The sequence below is a fragment of the Lemur catta genome, chromosome 6 (genome assembly GCF_020740605.2).
Source record: "Lemur catta isolate mLemCat1 chromosome 6, mLemCat1.pri, whole genome shotgun sequence".
Classification (NCBI taxonomy): domain Eukaryota; kingdom Metazoa; phylum Chordata; class Mammalia; order Primates; family Lemuridae; genus Lemur; species Lemur catta.
In genome coordinates, this window is record NC_059133.1 from 11,447,693 (window position 1) to 11,465,981 (window position 18,289).

General features: G+C 55.2%; 1 protein-coding gene across 2 annotated transcripts in view; it reads right to left on the minus strand.

Annotated features, from left to right (window-relative positions):
- The window catches only part of TOM1 (target of myb1 membrane trafficking protein), a 37,696-nt gene that overhangs the window by 13,173 nt on the left and 6,234 nt on the right, over positions 1-18,289 (minus strand). Inside the window, exons 1-7 of one of the 2 annotated variants that reach the window (XM_045553000.1) lie at positions 15,787-15,813; positions 9,467-9,551; positions 6,322-6,400; positions 5,255-5,404; positions 4,800-4,934; positions 4,514-4,660; positions 2,185-2,301 (exon numbers count right to left, since the gene is read on the minus strand). In XM_045553000.1, coding sequence (XP_045408956.1) covers positions 2,185-2,301; positions 4,514-4,660; positions 4,800-4,934; positions 5,255-5,404; positions 6,322-6,400; positions 9,467-9,504 — 666 coding nt within the window. In that variant the 5' untranslated portion in view covers positions 9,505-9,551; positions 15,787-15,813. Of the gene's footprint in view, positions 1-2,184; positions 2,302-4,513; positions 4,661-4,799; positions 4,935-5,254; positions 5,405-6,321; positions 6,401-9,466; positions 9,552-15,786; positions 15,814-18,289 lie in introns of those variants that run through there. The other variant, XM_045552999.1, reaches the window with a different exon arrangement.

Here is an 18,289-nt window from a genome sequence, read left to right on the forward strand (position 1 = left end):
GTGCGACTGGTTTACTTGGCTTTGTGCAGGCTTTAGAATAATGTTCTGCTGCCGCCTTTGCTTAGTTGAGAAAACCGAGCCGGCAAAGTGGGTTGGCCGAGCACACTGCCACTTCTCTGGGTGTGCTGCAAGGCATGGAAAATCCACTAGCTGACGCTATTATCCACAAACCCTGATTTCAATTTTTTTTTTTATTATTTCAGCATATTTTAGGGGTACATAAGTTTAGGTTATGTATATTGCCCTTGCTCCCCCACCCCCCCGAGTCAGAGCTTCAAGCGTGTTCAATTTTTTTTTTTGAGGAGAAGGAAAGAGTAGTTTATTAATTTGCTGGCAAATGAGGAGGTTGGCAGTCTCCTGTCTCAAAGTACCAACGTCCTGATGATTTCAAATTTTTGCCTCATTATTCTTGACTCATTTTTTTTCTTTTTTAATAAAGTTTTAATTTTGGAATAACTTTAGATTTACAGAAGATTTGCAAAGACAGTACTGACAGTTCCCACATCCCCTTGACCCAGCTTCTCCTTCGTTTGACATTTGTCAAAACTAAGGCATTAACGGTGGTACAATACCATTAACTAAGCTGCAGGCTTCATTCACGTTTCACTACTTTTAACATTAATGTCCTTTTTTTGTTCCAGGATCCCACACTGCATTTAGTCACCATGTCACTTAATGACTTTTAATAAGCAAGTGTCATTTTTCTTAAAGTATCATTTAAACTTGTTTGGAGAAAAAAAATTAAAGATCGTAGTCACGTAGGTTTTGATTTGTCAGACTGGTCATTTGTTTCTTGAGGTACCTCCCAGGTGAACAGGTCCCGAGAGGCGTCAGGCATCGCTGGCTGTGGCCACACACCAGCGCACTTTCCCCCAGAGGCATCATTAAGACGAGGCAGGGCCCAGTGTTTACTCCCTGGCTCTCTGTGGACCTGTCACCCACCCCTCCTAGGTTGGGTTTCTGGGATTTCCTCAATCCCTTTAGCATGGGGGCAGGGCAGACAGAGTGACTTTCAACATCCTGTGGGCCTCCCCTTTCTTCCTTCCACGACCCACACATTTCTGGCTTTGCTTCTGCTTTCTTGCTGGCACCTCTCAAGAGCAGATGAGCAGCACCTAGAGCCAGGTCCCAGGTTCAAATCCCGGCTCTACTACTTACCAGCCATATGGCCCTGGGCATATTATACGACCTCCTTTTGCCTCAGTTTCCTGATCTGGGAAACGGGAGGTGGTGAAGATTATGTGAGTGAATGTATGCCAAGGGTCCACACAGAGCCTGGTGCCAGGAAGTGCCCAACACATAGGTCTGTCATGGTGTCAACCTTGCCCGCTGGCTCCAGCCTTCTGAGTCCCTGAAATGGCTCCGATCTGCATGGCCTTGGCAGCCCCCTAGGAAACTCCCTGCACTGCAGCAGCCTCCTCAGTCTTCTCTCAGCCCTCGTTCAGTCCTCATGGGCATGTGTTCATTACACTCTACTCCCACCACCCACCACAATGTGAGGACCCCTGAGCAGCCGGCTTGGTCAGGCACAGGGACACAGAGATGAGGAACATATGACCCTGCCCTCAAGGAGTGGAGGCTTGGCAGGCAGGAGACACGAAATCAGATAATCGCACTAAGCACTCTGTCCCCTCATGTGTTCTAGTGACTCCTGAGCCTCCGGTGTTCCCAGCTTTCTTGGCACCTCTATGACCGGCCTCCATGGGGAGGGTGCCTTTCCCCGAACACAGCCCCTGCTGCTCCAGGGTCCCCAGCTGGGGATATCATGTGACACAGGAGCGAGAGCCAGCACTGCTCTCACACCTGCAGAGCCCCCGACTCTGAAAGGTGAAGTCTCACCTGCCAGCTTTTCCTCAGGACCACTTGCTGGGCGCTTGCCCTGTGCCAGGCACAGGCCTGGGTGTTTCCCATGCAGTACCCTAGTTCATTCTCACATCAAACTTGTACCATAAAGGCTACTGCTACAGCAATCTTACAGATGAGGAAACTGAGGCACGAGGGGCCACTCCGTTCAAACCATAAAGTAGCAGAGCTGAGATCTGAATTCCAGTCTGATGGCATCCAACGTCCCCGGTGGCAACATCTCCCACTGCGATCCAGGGGTTTGGAGTAAGCCATGAAGGAATGCGTGTGGGTGCACGGGCAGGAGTCACCTGAGCCCTGGGGGAGGGGCCGCCTGCTCACCTGCAGCAGCTCCAGGTCTGCGGGCTCGGCCTGGGTGGGCACCAGCTCTGTCAGCATCTCCGACATCACCCTCACGTTCCCACTCACCATCTCCAGCTCGCTGCGCAGCTTCCCAGTCTGAAACACACGGTGGGCCGTGGTGAGAAGCCAGGGGTCTGGAGCCGCTGCTGCAGACGGACAGAGGCCACCACCACCGGCCCTGGGTGTGGCACTGGGGGGCCGACTTGCCAGCGCCGTCTCTAGGCAGCCCCACTCCTGCCTCCTGAGCCACAGCCCTGCACTAAGAGGACGAGGTGGGCCTGCCCCACCCCCTCCGCGGACCCCTCACAGAGGTGCTACCAACCGTCACCATCTCCAAACTGGGGAGCCTGGTGCAGGGAGAGGCTGAGAGGAGACAAGCTGAGTGGGAATGAACCGCCGACCGTGGCTGGAAGACTCCAGCATCTCCTGGGCCCAAAGTGGCAGCTAACAAGGCCCTGGAGGGCAGCTCCCCCAAGGGGAGGAGGGAGGTGGCAGGCCCCCTCTCTGCTCCTAGGAGGACTGGGAATCTGCCTTCTTTCTGCTCCTGGGACTGGGATTCAGTCCTCGCTCTCCTCCAGGGCTGGGATTCAGCCCTCTCTGTTCCTAGGAGGACTGGATTTTGTCTTGCTCTTGGCCTGCTGTGGTGTCCTAGGCTCATCTAAGGATGCAAAACATTTGATATATTTGGCTTATTTAATGAACTGTTCGTATAAGTGAGTGGAAAAACCACTGATCACAAACCCAGCGTATCCAAATCAGATGGGACTTAATTACAGAGGAGTCTGGGAGTAACATCAATGCACACCTGAATGTCTTAACATGTCCCAGGAGATAGAAGGGGACTCTGAAGTTAAACAAAGACTACTTGGTTTTGGTAAGCAAGAACCTTTTTGCACTAGAAGTAATCTGAATTTCAATCCACGCACACACTAGACTTCAGGGAAATCAGTTAAAATTATAACCAGGTTGGATAATTTTTCGGCCATGAGTTGCTTTTGCAATTTTTTACCCACCTTTAATTATTTTGTCCAGTTAGCAAAACTTTCCTAGTAATGTTTGTAACTCTAGGGGGTGATTTCATAACTTCCTATGAAATAACAAATTACAAAAGTTTCTCTTCAAACAGCTTAGGGTGAGAACAAGTCCAAATGACACATACAAACAGTCAGTGGGGACACTTCTGCGGAAGTTCCGTCAGAAGTGTCTTTTTCTCCAGCACATTCAGCAGCTAAGCCTTGACATTTAGCTGATGTTTTGGGTCTCAAGTTGGTAAAACACCTCAAAAGTGGGTACCCTGCCAGTGTGCAGGACCCCACCCACTCCCCGGAAGCCAAGTCTAGGATGACCGAGCTCCCAGCTAGCACTGGTCACAGCTGTGGAGTCCCTCCGCAGGTAAGGCAACTTTGGCACTCCACAAATAGCTCGTGCCAATGGGCAAGTCACCTCAGCTCCAGCTTCAGGAGGAAGAAACTGAGGCACAGAGGTTGCCTAAGTCAGTGTGCAACCTACTCTGCAGTAGGTGGTCCTTCAAAGCCAGTCACGGGGCCCTGGGAAAACCTACCCCTCTGGCATCTCATACTAAGCCACAAACCTTCTTCTTAGGGCTTTGCAGAAAGTGGCATGGTGCAATGCAAATGTTTTTTATTTTTGGTACAGATGTTTTATTTTTATTTATTTATTTATATGAATAATATTTTTTAAGGATTTAGTTGTCCAGCTAATTTCTTTCTATTTTTAACAGAGACTAGGTCTCGTTCTTGCTCAGGCTGGTCTTGAACTTCTGAGCTCAAAGGATCCACCCACCTCGGCCTCCCAGAGTGCTAGGATTACAGGTGTGAGCCACCGCGCCCAGCCAGCACAGATGTTTTAAAACTATTTTCAGCCAGAACCTCAGTTCAAGTGAAACCTTCTGGGAGGACATAAGCAAACCACACACGGGGGAGTAGCCCTGGTGGCAGGGGGCTGTCTGCCGGGCATTTCCTCCCCACGGTGCTGCTGGAGGGCTCCACGGAGAACACAGTTTGCAAAAATGGCCAAGGTACAGGGCAGCACGTGCCAGGAGTCAACAGACCTGAGCTTGAATCCCAGCTGTCTCTGCTGAGCTGTGTGCTCTGGGCAAGTGAATTTACCTCTCTGAGCCTCATCTCTCAGCGGGAAGACACATACATGCCCTGTGGGCTGCTGTGGAGCTGACGTGAAGGCTCGGCAGGCAGGAGTTTCCAGACAGACGGGCCCCCCCCTGACGTGAGTGGAGAGGGGCCGGGCCCACCTGCCTTGACCTGATGCTCCTGACCCCAGGCTTGTTCACCTGCTCAGGGGTTGGCGCTATGGGCGTGTCGCCCGGGAGTACGGCCGGGGTGGGCAGAGGGGCAGCGTGCTGGCTGGAGTTCCCTCGCTGACTGGTGTCGGTGCCCACCGAGTTCTGTCCTGATGGTGTCTCGGAGTTGAACACAGTCTGGAGGGCAAAGCACAGGGTCAGCGAGGCTCCTGGGAAGGACAAGGCTGAGGGCGTTGCGGCCAGTGGGGAGGGCCCTGCCGGCCCCCCAGGATAACTCCTGCCTCCCCTGCCAGCCCAACATGGTGACTCTCCTCACCCTCTGGGGTGTGTGGATGGGCGACAGCATGTCCAGGTCGGTCATGGGGAACTCCAGGCCCTTCCTCCGCAGGTCCTCGTAGACGGCGACAACACCTGTCAAATCGGGCGAGCTGCGGAACGCGTCAGCCCAGGACTGAGAGGGGACAAGGGGACACGGCCGGTAACTACTGCTCACCTTCTCTCCCACAAGCCCACTGAGCCTGGCACCCAGACAGGGAACAGAAATTCTTTTTCTGTCTTGCTGGTCCCTTTACTACACCCGCCCAGCCCACTCCACAGCAAAGCCCTCAGCCAATAAGCCTCCCCCCACCCAGAACACCCCATCAACAGGCAACCACAACACCCCAAAGTGAGAGCTAGAGCCTGGGGCAAGCACAGTGGCGTGGGGCACCTCCTCCCGGGCCTAGGGCCTAAAGCTCTCCGCAGCCCTGCCCTCCCCACCCTGGTACTCACCTGGATGAGGTTGAGCACCTTGTCGTGCACGATGGTGGGGGGGTTGTTCTTAGGCAGGATGGTCCTCACCAGCACACTCTCCACGAAGTCCTGGCTGGCCACCAGCACGTGGAAGCGGTGCCCACAGTTCTTGACACAGGTTTCTAAGACCTGGGGGGCGGAGAGGCACCTATGAGCACCCCAGTCAGAGGAGAGGAGGTGCCCAGGGCCTCTACCCTCAAGGCTCTTCCTACTTCCAGGGGCTTGATTACTGGAGGGTCCAGCCTGGGACGGGCAGAGGGGTGGTGTGTGGGCTGGAGTTCCCTCCCTGTCTGGTGTTCGTGCCTGCAGAAGCCGGATGCTATTTCTGAGCTGAACATAGTCTGGAGGGGAGGAGCTCTTCAAGAGGAAATCAAAGAAGACCTGAGTTTCCAATCTACTGGTGACCCTGTGGCCCGAGGAAAAGGCACTAAACTTCCCTCCCCACTCTGTTTCCCACTTCCTGGCAGGAGCTGCCTTTATTTCAGTTTAGCAGGAGTCACCTAGATATAAACGCTGCTTGTGGGGGAGGCTGGGACACAGTGTCCCCCTGTCCTGCCAGCTTAGATGCCCACTCACACCTGGCCGTCCTGGGGTCTGGCGGGTTCAGTGGTGTGGGCAAGGCAGTTCCCAGCCACTGGCATATACAATATTTTACATTCATTTTTCAGGGCACCAGAGTACCAGGCAGCCCCCGATTCTGTCTGCCAGGCTCCCTGATCCCCCAGAGAGGCCTGAGTGTACTGAGCTACGTCGCCTGTAAGTCCTTTGGCCTAGGCCGTCCATGCCAGTGGCTCTAGAGAGATACAACCTCCGTCTGCTCCCATGCCAGGGGACTGGGGAGGACCTTCCCGAATGCCCACTCTTGCCATCCATGTTCACTAGCAGTGTAGGCAGGACGGTGCTTTGCCCACAGACCTTTCCTTCCCAGCCCTCAGACGAGGAGCCCACAGGTGGCCGTGAGTCCTGCCGGGTCTGAGGGGAGGCGGCTTGTTCAGCGGACTGCAGTCCTGCCACGGGACGGAGGAACGGCCAGATGGGGCACTCACCGTGAGAGCCAGCATCACCTCGTGGAAGTTCTTGTTCCCCATGATTCTCTTCTTCACTGCTCGGACGGCATCTCTGGGACTGGGAAGGACAAAAGGAAGGACGGGCTTAGGAACAGAGCCTGCCTGCCTAGAACCAGGAGCCTTGTCGAGCTGGACTGGCCCTCGTGTGCCCATCCGCCCTGCGCCGAGCTGCTCTGCGCGTCCAGGTTCAATCACGCCACAGTCTTCCTACCCCACCAAATCCTCTCGGGAGGTGGTGACTGCTTAGCAGGCTTCCCAGCGTGCGCTCCCTGAATCCCCTGCAGCACAATGGGAGGAGGTGTGAGTGTTTGTTAAAAACGCAGAACCCTGGGAACCCACCCTAGACCAGCTCAACTAACTTCTCAGGGTGTGGGGCCCCAGAACCTGCGTGCTTCGTGTGTCCCCTCAGAGGCTTCTTATGTGTGTGCTGAAGTTTAGGAATGAATAAGCTACAGGCATAGTGTCCTAAGCCCCATGTGGCCAGCTCCCCTGCCTATCCCTCCATCCACTCAAATTTTATTAAGCCCCCAACATGTGCGGAACACCATGCTAGGTGCTGCGGACACTGGGGATAAGACCATATAGCCCTGCTTCCAAGGATCCCATGTTTCGGGGAGACCCAAAGACCAGAAGGGAATTAGCGAGTCCCGGGGGAAGAGTGGGGTGGGGGTGGAGGGAGAAGACCTCTGAGGAAGTGGCATTGCAGCTGGTGTGAAGGGTGGGGAGGACTAGCTGGTGGGTAGCAGGGCTGAGCTGTTTAGGTCAAGGCCCCGGGGTGGGGAGGAGCTTGCTGCCTCAGTGGAACTAAGAGGAGGGAGGCCACACCGAGTGTAGGGGAGGTGGCAGGAGGGGCCAGGAGGCTTGGGGTCACAGGAGGGAGGAGGTGCACCTAAGTGTGGTGGGAGGCCCCTGGAAGCCTGGGAGGCAGCCCACTCTCCCTGCCCCGTCCACGGCGCCACCACGGCAGCCCTGCACAGGCGTGGTCGGTGTTGTCCTGACCAGCCCTTCTCCCACCCCGAAGGCTCCCCGACCTCCATGTCCATCGGGTGAAGGCCCGGCTGAAATCTACCCCTCCATGACATTTTCCCAAGTCCTCCAGTCTCCCCAGCATGTTCTGCCAGGCGACACTGACCCGGGGCCTGCGTAGAGAGGTAGCTTCCTGGAGGGCAGGGACAGCGTCCTCTCTGGACACCTTCCCCCTGGAGCTCGGAACGCTGCAGGAGCGTAACATCTCCCGGGCTATCTGGCTGTCATCCACCTGACCCCGGCCAGGGAGAAGTCAGGGCAGTCTGGAGCCCTGGCCCCGTGCTCAGTGCTCAGCAGGAGCGACAGAGGCGAGGCTTCCTGGGGACGGAGGCTGGATGAGGGGGTGGGGCTGTGGGAGGGGTCAGGGCTCGGGGCTGTGCAGTGGAGAGGACAAGGGCAGGGCAGGTGAGGGACTGTGGCCCTTGGTGGGAGGAGGGGACCTTGGTCCAGAAGCGTGAGAACAGTTTTCTACCCGAGCCACCCTGGGCCAGTTCCTCGCCCTTCGCGGGCTCCTTCCTGGGGAGCTGGCTTTGGTTCCTGGCTGGCCACTGACCTGTGGGCCACTTCAGTGCCCTACAGGGACTTGTTCCCACTTCTTCTAGGGGGCCTGGAGGAAAGGGCACGGCGCTGGGCATCAGTTGTGGTGTGTCTCTGAGGGGGCCCCGGTGTCCAGTACCCCACTGGGAGCACAGAGTGTGCGACGAGGAGGCCACAACCCAATGGGGAGAGTCACTACTGCGAGACTAAAAGTTAGCCAACACGCTTGGTGAGGTCAAGGGTCACACCTGCCTTTGCTGGCTGCTGGGTCCCAGGGCCCCATGCAGTGCCTGGAACACACGAGGCACTCCAATCAACAGCCAGTAAACAGCAACGCATCTGAACCCCCGAGCCCCAGCCCTTCCCACGTTTGCAAGGCACATGGGGGGTTTGCTGCCTGCAAGGATACTGCGGTGACTTTCAGCCGCTGCATCCATGGAGCTCCCAGGCCTTTCTAGAGGCCCACAGGGTTTTCTGCCTCCTGGCTTCTCTCCTGTGGCCCTGCTTCTGCCCACCACTCCCACCACCCGCGCTCACTCTGATGAGTCCTGGGCAAGACCAGGGAGCAGGGGCCTGGCGGCCAGTGCCCTCTCCTGACTGGGCCGTGACTGTGTGACTCAGACGCCCACAGCCTCTCTCGAGCTGGGAGTGAGGTGCCCAGAACACCACACACAGCACTCTGGGCTGAGAGGAACATTCTACACAGTCTGAGGGATAACTGGATCGTCCCAGTGAAAAATGGAGGGAAACGAGATGCTGCTCCAGGGCGGGTCCTGACGTCCCGGAGCAGAGGCCCCTCTGGCAGCGCTTGCTGCTGGCGCAGCCCCGCCCACCCCCACCCCTCACTGCGCTTCCCTGAGAGGACAGAGACTCTCACATGCCCATGGACTTGGGCTTATTGCTGGAAGGATCTAACAGAGCTTTGCCTTTGAGCACAAAGACCTAAGAGGGAAAGTGACTTGTCCCAGGTCACAAAGCTGGTCAGTGACAACTAGTCAGACATCTGAAGCCCCCAAGGCGTCCCCCCCACCACCTGCCTTGGCAGGGCACACCGTGTCCCCAACACAGCCATGCCCCAGCCTCTCAGTTCCGCTGTACTGTCACTGCCCTCCTCATGATACCCTACCCTCGGGCTGGTGTCACATCTTAGGGAAATGAAAGTCTGTGTTTGTTCTCAGAGAAAAGCTGGACGTCCCTCATGCCTATTCCAGGCTGCAGCATGCAGATGGCACTTGTGGCCAACTCCTAATTGTACGTCTCCAGCTGGCTTGTGCGAGGGAGACGCTGCACACAGGCTGGGTGGGGTGGCAGCACCCAGGGGCCGGCTGGCCAGCTGTCCACCCACCGTGAATTCCTGCCTTGGGTGGGGCTCCGGGACCAGGGGCTCAGACAGCCTTTGCAGCCCTTCTTGGACCGAGGGCCACAAGCGGGCTGGGGCCTTGTGGCTACAGCAGTAGTGGGGCTGGGGCGGGGAGTCCCTGCAGGGTGCAGGCGTGAGCTGCGATGTGGCTGCGCTGTGGCTGGCTGTCCCCCTGCTGCCCTCTCCTCAGAGGGCCCTTACCCTTCCTCAGTCTCGTTGATGATGTCGCAGATCTCCATGTTGAGGGCCCAGTCCTCGCTCTGCAGGGAGCCATCTGTAGCTTTCTCTGGGGAGAAGAAACCACAAGTCACGAAGGTGTGTGTGGGGATCCCGGTGGACACACTCAAACAGTGGGGGCAGGGCAGGAAGAGGCGGGAGAGGAGGGAAGACAATGGATGCTCTGGGCTCCCAAGATGGGCCAGGCACTGGCCAAAACCGTTTTACATACATTACCTCGTTGTCACTTGATTCTAGTAGTAGCCACCAGAGGCCAGGAGGACCCTGTCCTTTAACAGGTGACAAAACTGTGGCCCAGAGCCTACCAAGTGGATGAGCAGGGACAGAGCCTCGGCGGGCCTCAGAGAGCTTGTTTTTGACAAGCAATGTAGAGACAGTGCTTTGCTGTATTTTTGTATATGAGATGTTCCTTCACGACATCATATTATCTTTTGAGCAGGTCACCATCGCATGGTTCAAAACGTATCAAGTTCCAAAGCAGCACACCCACTTCCCACAGGCACTCACTGCAACCCCCCCAGAGACCGTCCTTATCTAGGAAGCGAAGATTCCATTACTAACGGGTGACCTGGCCTTCCCGTCCCCTTTTGGGCCAGCTTCCACCCAGAGATTGGGCTGACACACGGCCACCACGCAGGACCACACCAAGAGTGGCGGCGATTCCAGTAACCTATCAGCATGGTGCTCACACAAAACAAGTGCCCAGTAACTAGGGGTGGTTCTTTTTTTTTAAAAATTGAAGTGACAGTCAAATAACACAACAGTAACTGTTTTAAAGTGCATAATTCTGTGGCATTTAGTACATTCACAATGCTGTGAATGCAGCCACCACCAACTCTATCTAGTTCCACAACATTTTCACGTTGGGACGATTCCTAGGGTAAGATTTCCGGGCCAGGGGTCAGCGAGAGGGATCTCGAAGCCTGTCAGAGCCACGGCCAGGACCATTTGGCACAGATCTGCCCGGCAGCAAGTACCAGGCTGGCAGCTCTTTGTAACCTCTAGTGCGAGACGCACCGGTTGGTGTCACGGAATGATGAACCCAGGAACCGCCAATGCTAGGACCTTTATAAACATCTTCCAGACAGAAGAACACTGTCCCTCCTCTCACACGGCCCATTTTCGCTGTCCTCTGTATCCTCCTAGATGCTGTCCTCATGCAGGCCAGTGTGACATAGCACACACAGAGCACTCTGTCCCCTGCTCCTTGCGGGCAGCATTCTGTCGTGCACATCACCCCGGCTGACGTGCACATTTACCACGTGTAGGGCTGTGTGACAAGACAGGCCTTGCTCAACATTTTAAGGTTCAGAGGGTGAGACCCTCGGTGTCCTGATGCAGGTCACTACCCAAGTTCCCTGTCCTGGGGCTGTCAGGCTGTCTCTGGTCTCTGGCTCCAGACACGGAGTGCTCACACGCCTGCTAGCCTCAGGGCACCTGGCGACAGGCCTGTCTGGCACACGGGCACAGCGCTGGCAGCTGTCTATCATCTACAAAGAGTGCGTGACAGACTATGCACGTGAGGTCACGCTGTTCCGCAAGGGAGGATCTCTCATCACTGCTGTAGCCAGGAGACAGCTGAGGCTCGGGAGGGCGGGTGACGCCTCACTTTCTGAACGGCTACTGGCCAGGCCTGCTCCAGGCATTGGGGTTAAAGGGTGCCCAAAAGAGGTCAAAGCATGTTCTAAATTAATCTGTCAGAGGACAGAGGAGGGCAGTCTCCGTGTGACTGGGCAGGGCCCTCTGCTAGCTGGGCCGGCACAGCCAGCTCTGTAAAACTGTGGCTTCCGAGACCTTGGTTTTGAAACTGGCCCAACTCCAGTTCCACCCTCTGGCCCAGGTCCTAGCCAGACAGATGCCAGGGTGGCCCAGGACACCCGCCAGGTGGCTGAGGCAGAGGGTGGTAGCTTTACCCCTAGATTATGGCCCGAGGGGAGGAGATAAGGAAGGCTCCCTCCAAAAGACAGGCTCGCCCATCCCTCCAACGTTCCCTGCCTGTGGCTTCTCTGAGCCACGCTCCCCACCTCCGGGACTCCCATACTTACAGAGCCACCTGGGAAGAACAGAGCGGGCTGAGCAAGTTCCCTCTGTGCAGGGGGCCGTGCCCTGCTCTGGAGGGCTGGAGGGTAGCGATTAATCAGTTAGTCGGTGTTAACACGCACAGCCTGCTTCTCCAGCAGAGGCCACATCTCAGCGACCCCTGTCACGTGGGCCAGAAGGATTCGCACCACCCCTGACTCCCAGCCTCCATGTAATGGCCACGAGCTCCTGCCCAGCCCTGCTCTGGAATCTCTCTCCATCTCTCTCCCTCGCACCTACTCCCCTCTCGCCCCCCAGCCCAGCTGCCCCAGAGGGAACTTTCTGAAATTTGAAAATGACCACATCCGTACCATGTCCCTCCTGTGCCCAACCCCTTCCAAGGCTCCCTAGTTTTCAGCTTGCCCTACCTGCCTGCCCTTCCACAATAATAATATTCTAACTTCCCAAGTGATATACTAAATATCAAGCATTATTAGCTATTTATATAAAAAGTCAGGTTTAGTCTTCATATCCTACACGGTATACATTGTTGCCCTCATCCAACTAATGAGGAAACTGAGGCACAGAGAGGCCAGTGACTTGGAAGGGCCACACAGTGGTACGGGAGGGGTGGCCACTGATGCCAGAGCAGGTCCCCCGTCTCTCAGCAGGGACCGGGAGCTCTGCTCTCCCAGCAGTGTCCTTCCCAATCACTCAGGCAATCTGCCCTCCCCTCTCCGACCCTGAGAGTCACTGGCCCCCTTGTCAGATCCCCTTATGACCCTCCCGCTGTCCCTGAAAATGCTGGATACCTTTCTTCTGGGGGAGAGAGTGTCAAGGTTTTAAAAGGGATTATGGTCGCTTTGGAAAGGCAAGTGGCTATTAGAAGGAAGTTGGGATATTTATAAGAGAAATCTCATACCAGGGGGTCAGGTGGGCGTAGACGGACCCCTGAGCGTGAGTCTGATGCAACCTGAGCAGCGCTGGCCGGCGATTCAGCCAGGAGTGGCGGCAGTGGGCGGGGCCGTTCAGAAGATGGAGGGTATTTTTGGGGGATAGGAAGGGACAAGTGGCCTAAACGGTAATGTGGCAAGGAAGAGGCAGAAGCAGGGTAAGACCCATCTGAGCAATTCAGGAAGAAGACAGCAGTGGGGAGGCCGAGGGAGACGCCTGCCCAGACCGTTGCTGGCCGCCTCCCTCCCGCTCCCTCCGGCTCTGGGCGTGGACCGCAGGATGGCGGGGTTGTGGGGCTTCCTTCAGATCTCCACAGGGTAGGCATGCTCCATCAAGGGCAGAATTTTAAACCCACAGGAATCTGGGCATATTTGTTTTGTTTTGTTCTAACTCAGCTTGCTATTTTAAGAAGGGGGAATAAAAACACTGACAGTGGTTACTCAGAGAATGGTAACTGACTCCTTGTCCTCAGCGCTGTTGGCAGTCACCTTCAAGGTCCCCTGGGTAGCGGCTGTTTTCCTGTCTCCCAGCTCCCAGCTCCCGAGGGAGCCAGGCCCTGCAAACCTCCGCTTGCCATTAGGGCTTTGCTGTCGGCTAGGGCTGGCAGGCCTGTGGTTTTGGATCATCGGGCACCCGTGTGTCTGTTCAGCAGTTTGTCCTCTCTGTGCGGGGCCTGTTGCAAACACCCCTCCCTGGAGGGCTCCAGATAATCTGCCTGGCACAAGGGCAAGACCCACCTGCCCCTCACGGGCAGTCAGTACGGGCAGCAGTGCAGGCTTTGGAATGGGACGGGTCTGGCCTCACCTCCTAACTCAGAGACTGTGCGCACACATCCAGCCCTCTGAGTCTCTGTTTTTGCACCTGTAAGATCAGGATAAGACTGTCTGCTCCACAGGGCCTTGTGACCTTTCAACCAGACAATGTCAAAATGTCAGGAAAGGTTAGCAACGAGTGACTGAGCTGCAATGACTGTGACCTAGGTCAAGAGAAGGAACGAGTGGTCATCAAACACATGTCACGCTTAGCTACGCTCCAGGCAGTTGGGGCCTGGTCCCAGCCTGCTCACCCTCGGGGGTGACTCAGGATCCTGGGCATGACAGTGCCCTCATGGCTACATGGCTGCCCTGCTCCTGCAGCTGTGGCGGAGGCCATCTCTGTGGGTGCTCCGGGGAACCACAGGCAGCCTGAGGGCCTCGGGCAACAGTACCGCCTCCTTCCACGCCAGGCTTCTGGGGGGCAGCCTAGAGCCTTCTCCCTCCCACTTGCCGTTCCAGCAGTCACCAAGGCTCTCATCATCAGTGGGGCAGCTCTGGCGCAGGCCCTGTCACCCGCCCCAGGCCTGGACCATCACCTCCACGCTCTTCTCCTCAAACACGAATCTAACCACCACTCCCCCCTGTCTAAAAATTGTCCACGATGCCCCCTGCCCGAGGGTCCGAAACCTGAACTGCTCCGGGACCGGCCTCGGCCGGCCACCATAGGTTGCGCTGCTCCCTCTGTGAGCCCAGTCATCCCCTGCCCCTGGGCTCCCGCAGAGCACGGGACCGAAAGCACATCACACCCTGGGTCAGGGGCACGGAGAAGGCGGTAACTTGCCCTGGGTCCAGTTTGTGAGCTGAGAGCAGAGCTTCGATACCAAAGAGGTCCAGTTCTCAGGTCCACACGGTAACCATTACGTGCTTCCCAAACACGCTCCACACTTGTCGTCCAGGCCCCAGGGAGACACCGGGAGCAAAACCGGCAACCTGCCCTTGGGAAACTTACAAAGGGTCAAGCTTCCGTGACAGAAAAGACCAGGTGCTGAGACAGGGCAGGGTGTGCCCACGGGGAGGAGGAAGTGAGCTGGCAGATCCCTGCTCATCTTCTAAGGCGTTGCCTCCTCCGGGCAGACCGTGCCACTCCTTGTCCTGCACTGTGACAACAGCATCATGGAGAACAAACACCAGCATCCACTCAACAAGAGTCACCTGCTCGAGGTGCACTGACTGCGGTGGGGGCAGCCGACTGCGGAGGGGGGTGACCTGCCCCAGACTGGAGCAGAGGGGCCAGATGCACAGCGAGGCCTGGCTGCTCCCAACCCTGTGTTCTCCACTCTGCTCTGTCCCCTGAAGGGGGCCCCTGCCTGCCTGAGGCGGGCACTTACTGGGGCCCCCAGGCTGGACGGAGAGGAGGGGTCACTACGCATCTGCGGAAGGAGGGACTGAGCCTCCAGACTGCCTAGCTTCCACGCTGAGGGCCCGCCCTCTCCCCTCCCCCGAACAACATTCGCTGTATTTCACTGACTAGCCGCCACGCTAAGGACAGGGCAAGAAACAGTCTGGGTGTTTAAAGACACAGCTGAACTGGCAAATGGATCCTGAAACTGCTGACCTTCAGATTTCTTGCTAGGTAAACAACGTGTGTTGGTGCGGTGGCTTCAGACTCTGTTGGCTGGGTTTCCTGATACCTGTGGCACAAAGTACCCTGATGAATACTCCTCCACATGCCAAGGTCCAGCTGCCCTGGCCTTCCCACTGTCACTGTGGATGGCGACAGCCTGGAGCCTGAATGATGCTGGGCTCCACTGAAGCTCGTAGGCAGGAGGCAGGCAGCCAGACCTGGCCCGGCCCTGCCCCGCGCCCTCATGCCACCAGCTCAGGCTGATGCCTGCCTGCCCGGTTACCCTCCCTCAGGCTCCTGTGCTTTTGATCCTGCTGTCCTTCCGGGATGTGGAATGGGGCTTCCCCTCCTCTCCACCTCAACTCCTGCTCCTAAGCCAGCTCAAAGGTCAGGCCTCCTTGTGGAGCCCGCTCTGACCCCACAGGGCCTGCTCCCACCACCCTTCCACCCAGCGGGCCAACAGCATTTCGCACGGACCACGGCTACAGGCTCTGCTTCGTGACTTGTTAAAATAACTCTAGAGTAGCCATTTCTTTGTTTCCACATCTTCTCCACTCCAGCTGTGAGCTCCTCAAGGGTAGAGCTTACAGCTCAGAATATCCAGTTCTCCACACGTGGTGGGACCCGGACTGGGATAACCTGCAGTACCTGTTTGCTAAATGACTGGATGAAGGACGAGGCCATATTCGCCAGCACAATAAACCTTTATAACACTTTAGGTTAAATGAAATACTTATACCCTTTGGCACTCATTGATCCCTTAGTAGCTGTTGTGTGGAAATCCTAATCTTTCTTCCAACTGACCGTCCTTCGAATATTTTAAAAAAGTACCACATCACTTCTTAATCTGTCCTCCAACCTCCAACATCCTCAGTCCCTGCGACCACTCCACTCTGGACATGCCCTCCAGAGCCTTCGCCATTCAGACTGACCTCTCTGGACGCAGGCCCGCTGTGCCGTCCTTCTGGAAAGGCAGTGTGGGAACTTACATGCCACACTGGACACTGTAGTTCTATTAACGCACCCCGTGACGACATTAGCTTTTTATTAACCCTACTGCACGGAGCTGACTTCCACACTTCGTTGTTGTGAAAGACACTCTTCACTGGCTCACAGCATTTAGCTTTCTACCTGCAGCTAGTTTCCTGCAGCTACAGGTGGCCCTGTGACCCACTTCTGGATACTGAGACATAAGCGGAAGTCTCTTGGGTAGCTCCTGGGGAAGGTTTTGCTCTCCTGGTACCAGAGACGCAGGCAGCTGGTGCGTTCACCTGCGCTTCCTGCCATGAGGGCACAAGCATGAGGATGCCACCAGTATGTTAAAGAAGGTGGGGCAGAAACATAGAAAGAGCCATTACTGAACAAATTCGTTCTAGATGGACAGGGATGTTTTCACCCAAGGGGAAACCCAGCGGGTCCCTTTCAGTCATAAGGGCAAGAAGTGAGGTGGAAAATTTAAGTGTATGGGGTGCAGACAGACAAATCCCAGCCAAAGTCCTGACTTGAGCACCACTAGCTGTGTGACCCTGGGTGACTCCTTAGCCTCTCTGTGCCTCAGTTCCTTCTCTACAGGATAAATAACAAAAGCACTCACCTTCCAGGGCCGTGTGAGGAGAGAAGAACATGCATTTCAAGGGCCAAAAGTTACCTAATACAAAAATATCAACCACAAGATGACTTTGAAAACTTCAAGCACGCCCATCAAAGAGATATTAAAATCACATATATGCAGAAGCCACTTATTTTTCAGCCAGCAACTTGTCTTGAAGCCTATTTTCCAAATGAATAACTCTTTCCAGACCTAGCATGGAAAGTTCCATCAGTTTCTGAATTTGCTGAGCCACCCTTCCTCAAAACCCTGGCTGCCTCTCCCTTGTCATTTTTAACCACAGACCACAAGAGAAACCCTAAAATACCTTACAGAGGGTATTACTTCCACAACCCACAATTTTAAAGTTGATGTAACTAACTATTAATATAATACCTAACTAAAGAAAACTTCAGTTAGACGAAGGACGGTTTTCTAAAACTACCTTGGTAAGAGGCAGCAAGGCTGTGAAGGCAGAGGCGTGAAGTGGCTGGCTGAAGTATAGATGACACTTTTTCTCTCTCCCTACTTTTGAGTGTAAAAGACTTTACTGACAACCTGGGTGGTGGGGGCACAGAAGGGGGTTGTATTAGTTAGGGTGTCCAGAGAAATGCAACCAATAGAGAGAGAGGGAGATTGATTTTAAGGAACGGGCTTATGTGGTTGTGGAGGCTTGGTGAGTCGGAAACCCGCAGGGTAAGCCGGCAGGTTGGAGACCCAGGGGACTGACTGGGTTCGAGTGCAATGGCAGCCTGCTGGCCAAATTCATTCTTGTTCTGGGGAGGTCAGTGTTTTTCCTATTAAGGCCTTCAACTGATTGGATACGGCCCACCCATATTATGAAGGGCAATCTGCTTTACTCAAAAGTCTGATTTTTAAAAAATTTTAAAATTATTCTTACTTTTTATTTATATGAAGGGGTGGGGGGTTGTGAGGAGGGGTGTTCAGTTGCCCTGTTTGTTTTTGTTGAGGCAGTCTCACTCTGCCACCCTGGGTGGAGTGCAGTGACATCACTGTAGCTCACTGCAACCTCCAACTCCTGGGCTCTAAGCGATCCTTCTGCCTCAGCCTCCTGGGTAGCTGGGACTACGGGTGCCCACCACCATGTCTGGTGGGTTTTTTTTTTCCCTTTCTTTCTTTTTGGTAGAGATAGGGTCTCACTCTTGCTCAGGCTGGTCTCGAACTCCTGAGCTCAAGCAATGCCCACACCTCGCCTCCCAGAGTACTAGGATTACATGTGTGAAACATTGTGCCAATCCAAAGTCTACTGGTTTAAATTTAATCTCATCTAAAAAATACCTTCACAGAAACATCCAGAATAATGTTTGACCAAATATCTGGCTACTGTGGCCTGGCCAAGTTGACACATAAAGCTAACCAGCACAAGGTTTATACTGTACCAACACAAGCAAGTTCAAACTCAACAGTGGACACTTCTGTCTGTGCTTAAAGTCTCTGTCTGTCTCAGCCGCTGTGGTCTGGCTGGCTCCTCGCTCCCCCTCCTTCTCCACACCTCCTTCCTTTCCTTTCCTACCTTCCTGGCAGGGGTGAAGCCGGTTCCTCCCCTCAGGTCTTGCATAACCGTTCTCCATGGCACTTTTCAGTGCTCTATCAATTGCTACAGTTCCCATGTCCCTTGAGGCATAAGAGCTGGGGTACACAGCCGGGAAGGGGTGGAGCTGACACCTGAACCGGCTCTTGTGATGCACAATCCAAGCGCTGGCCCTACTTCCTGCTTACATCCAAGCACTCACAGTGTGCCACCCGGGATCACGTCGGCTGGGCTCATGGGCAAACTTAAAGACGTTTTTAGAGTTACATATTTACATTAATGTAGATTAGGAAAA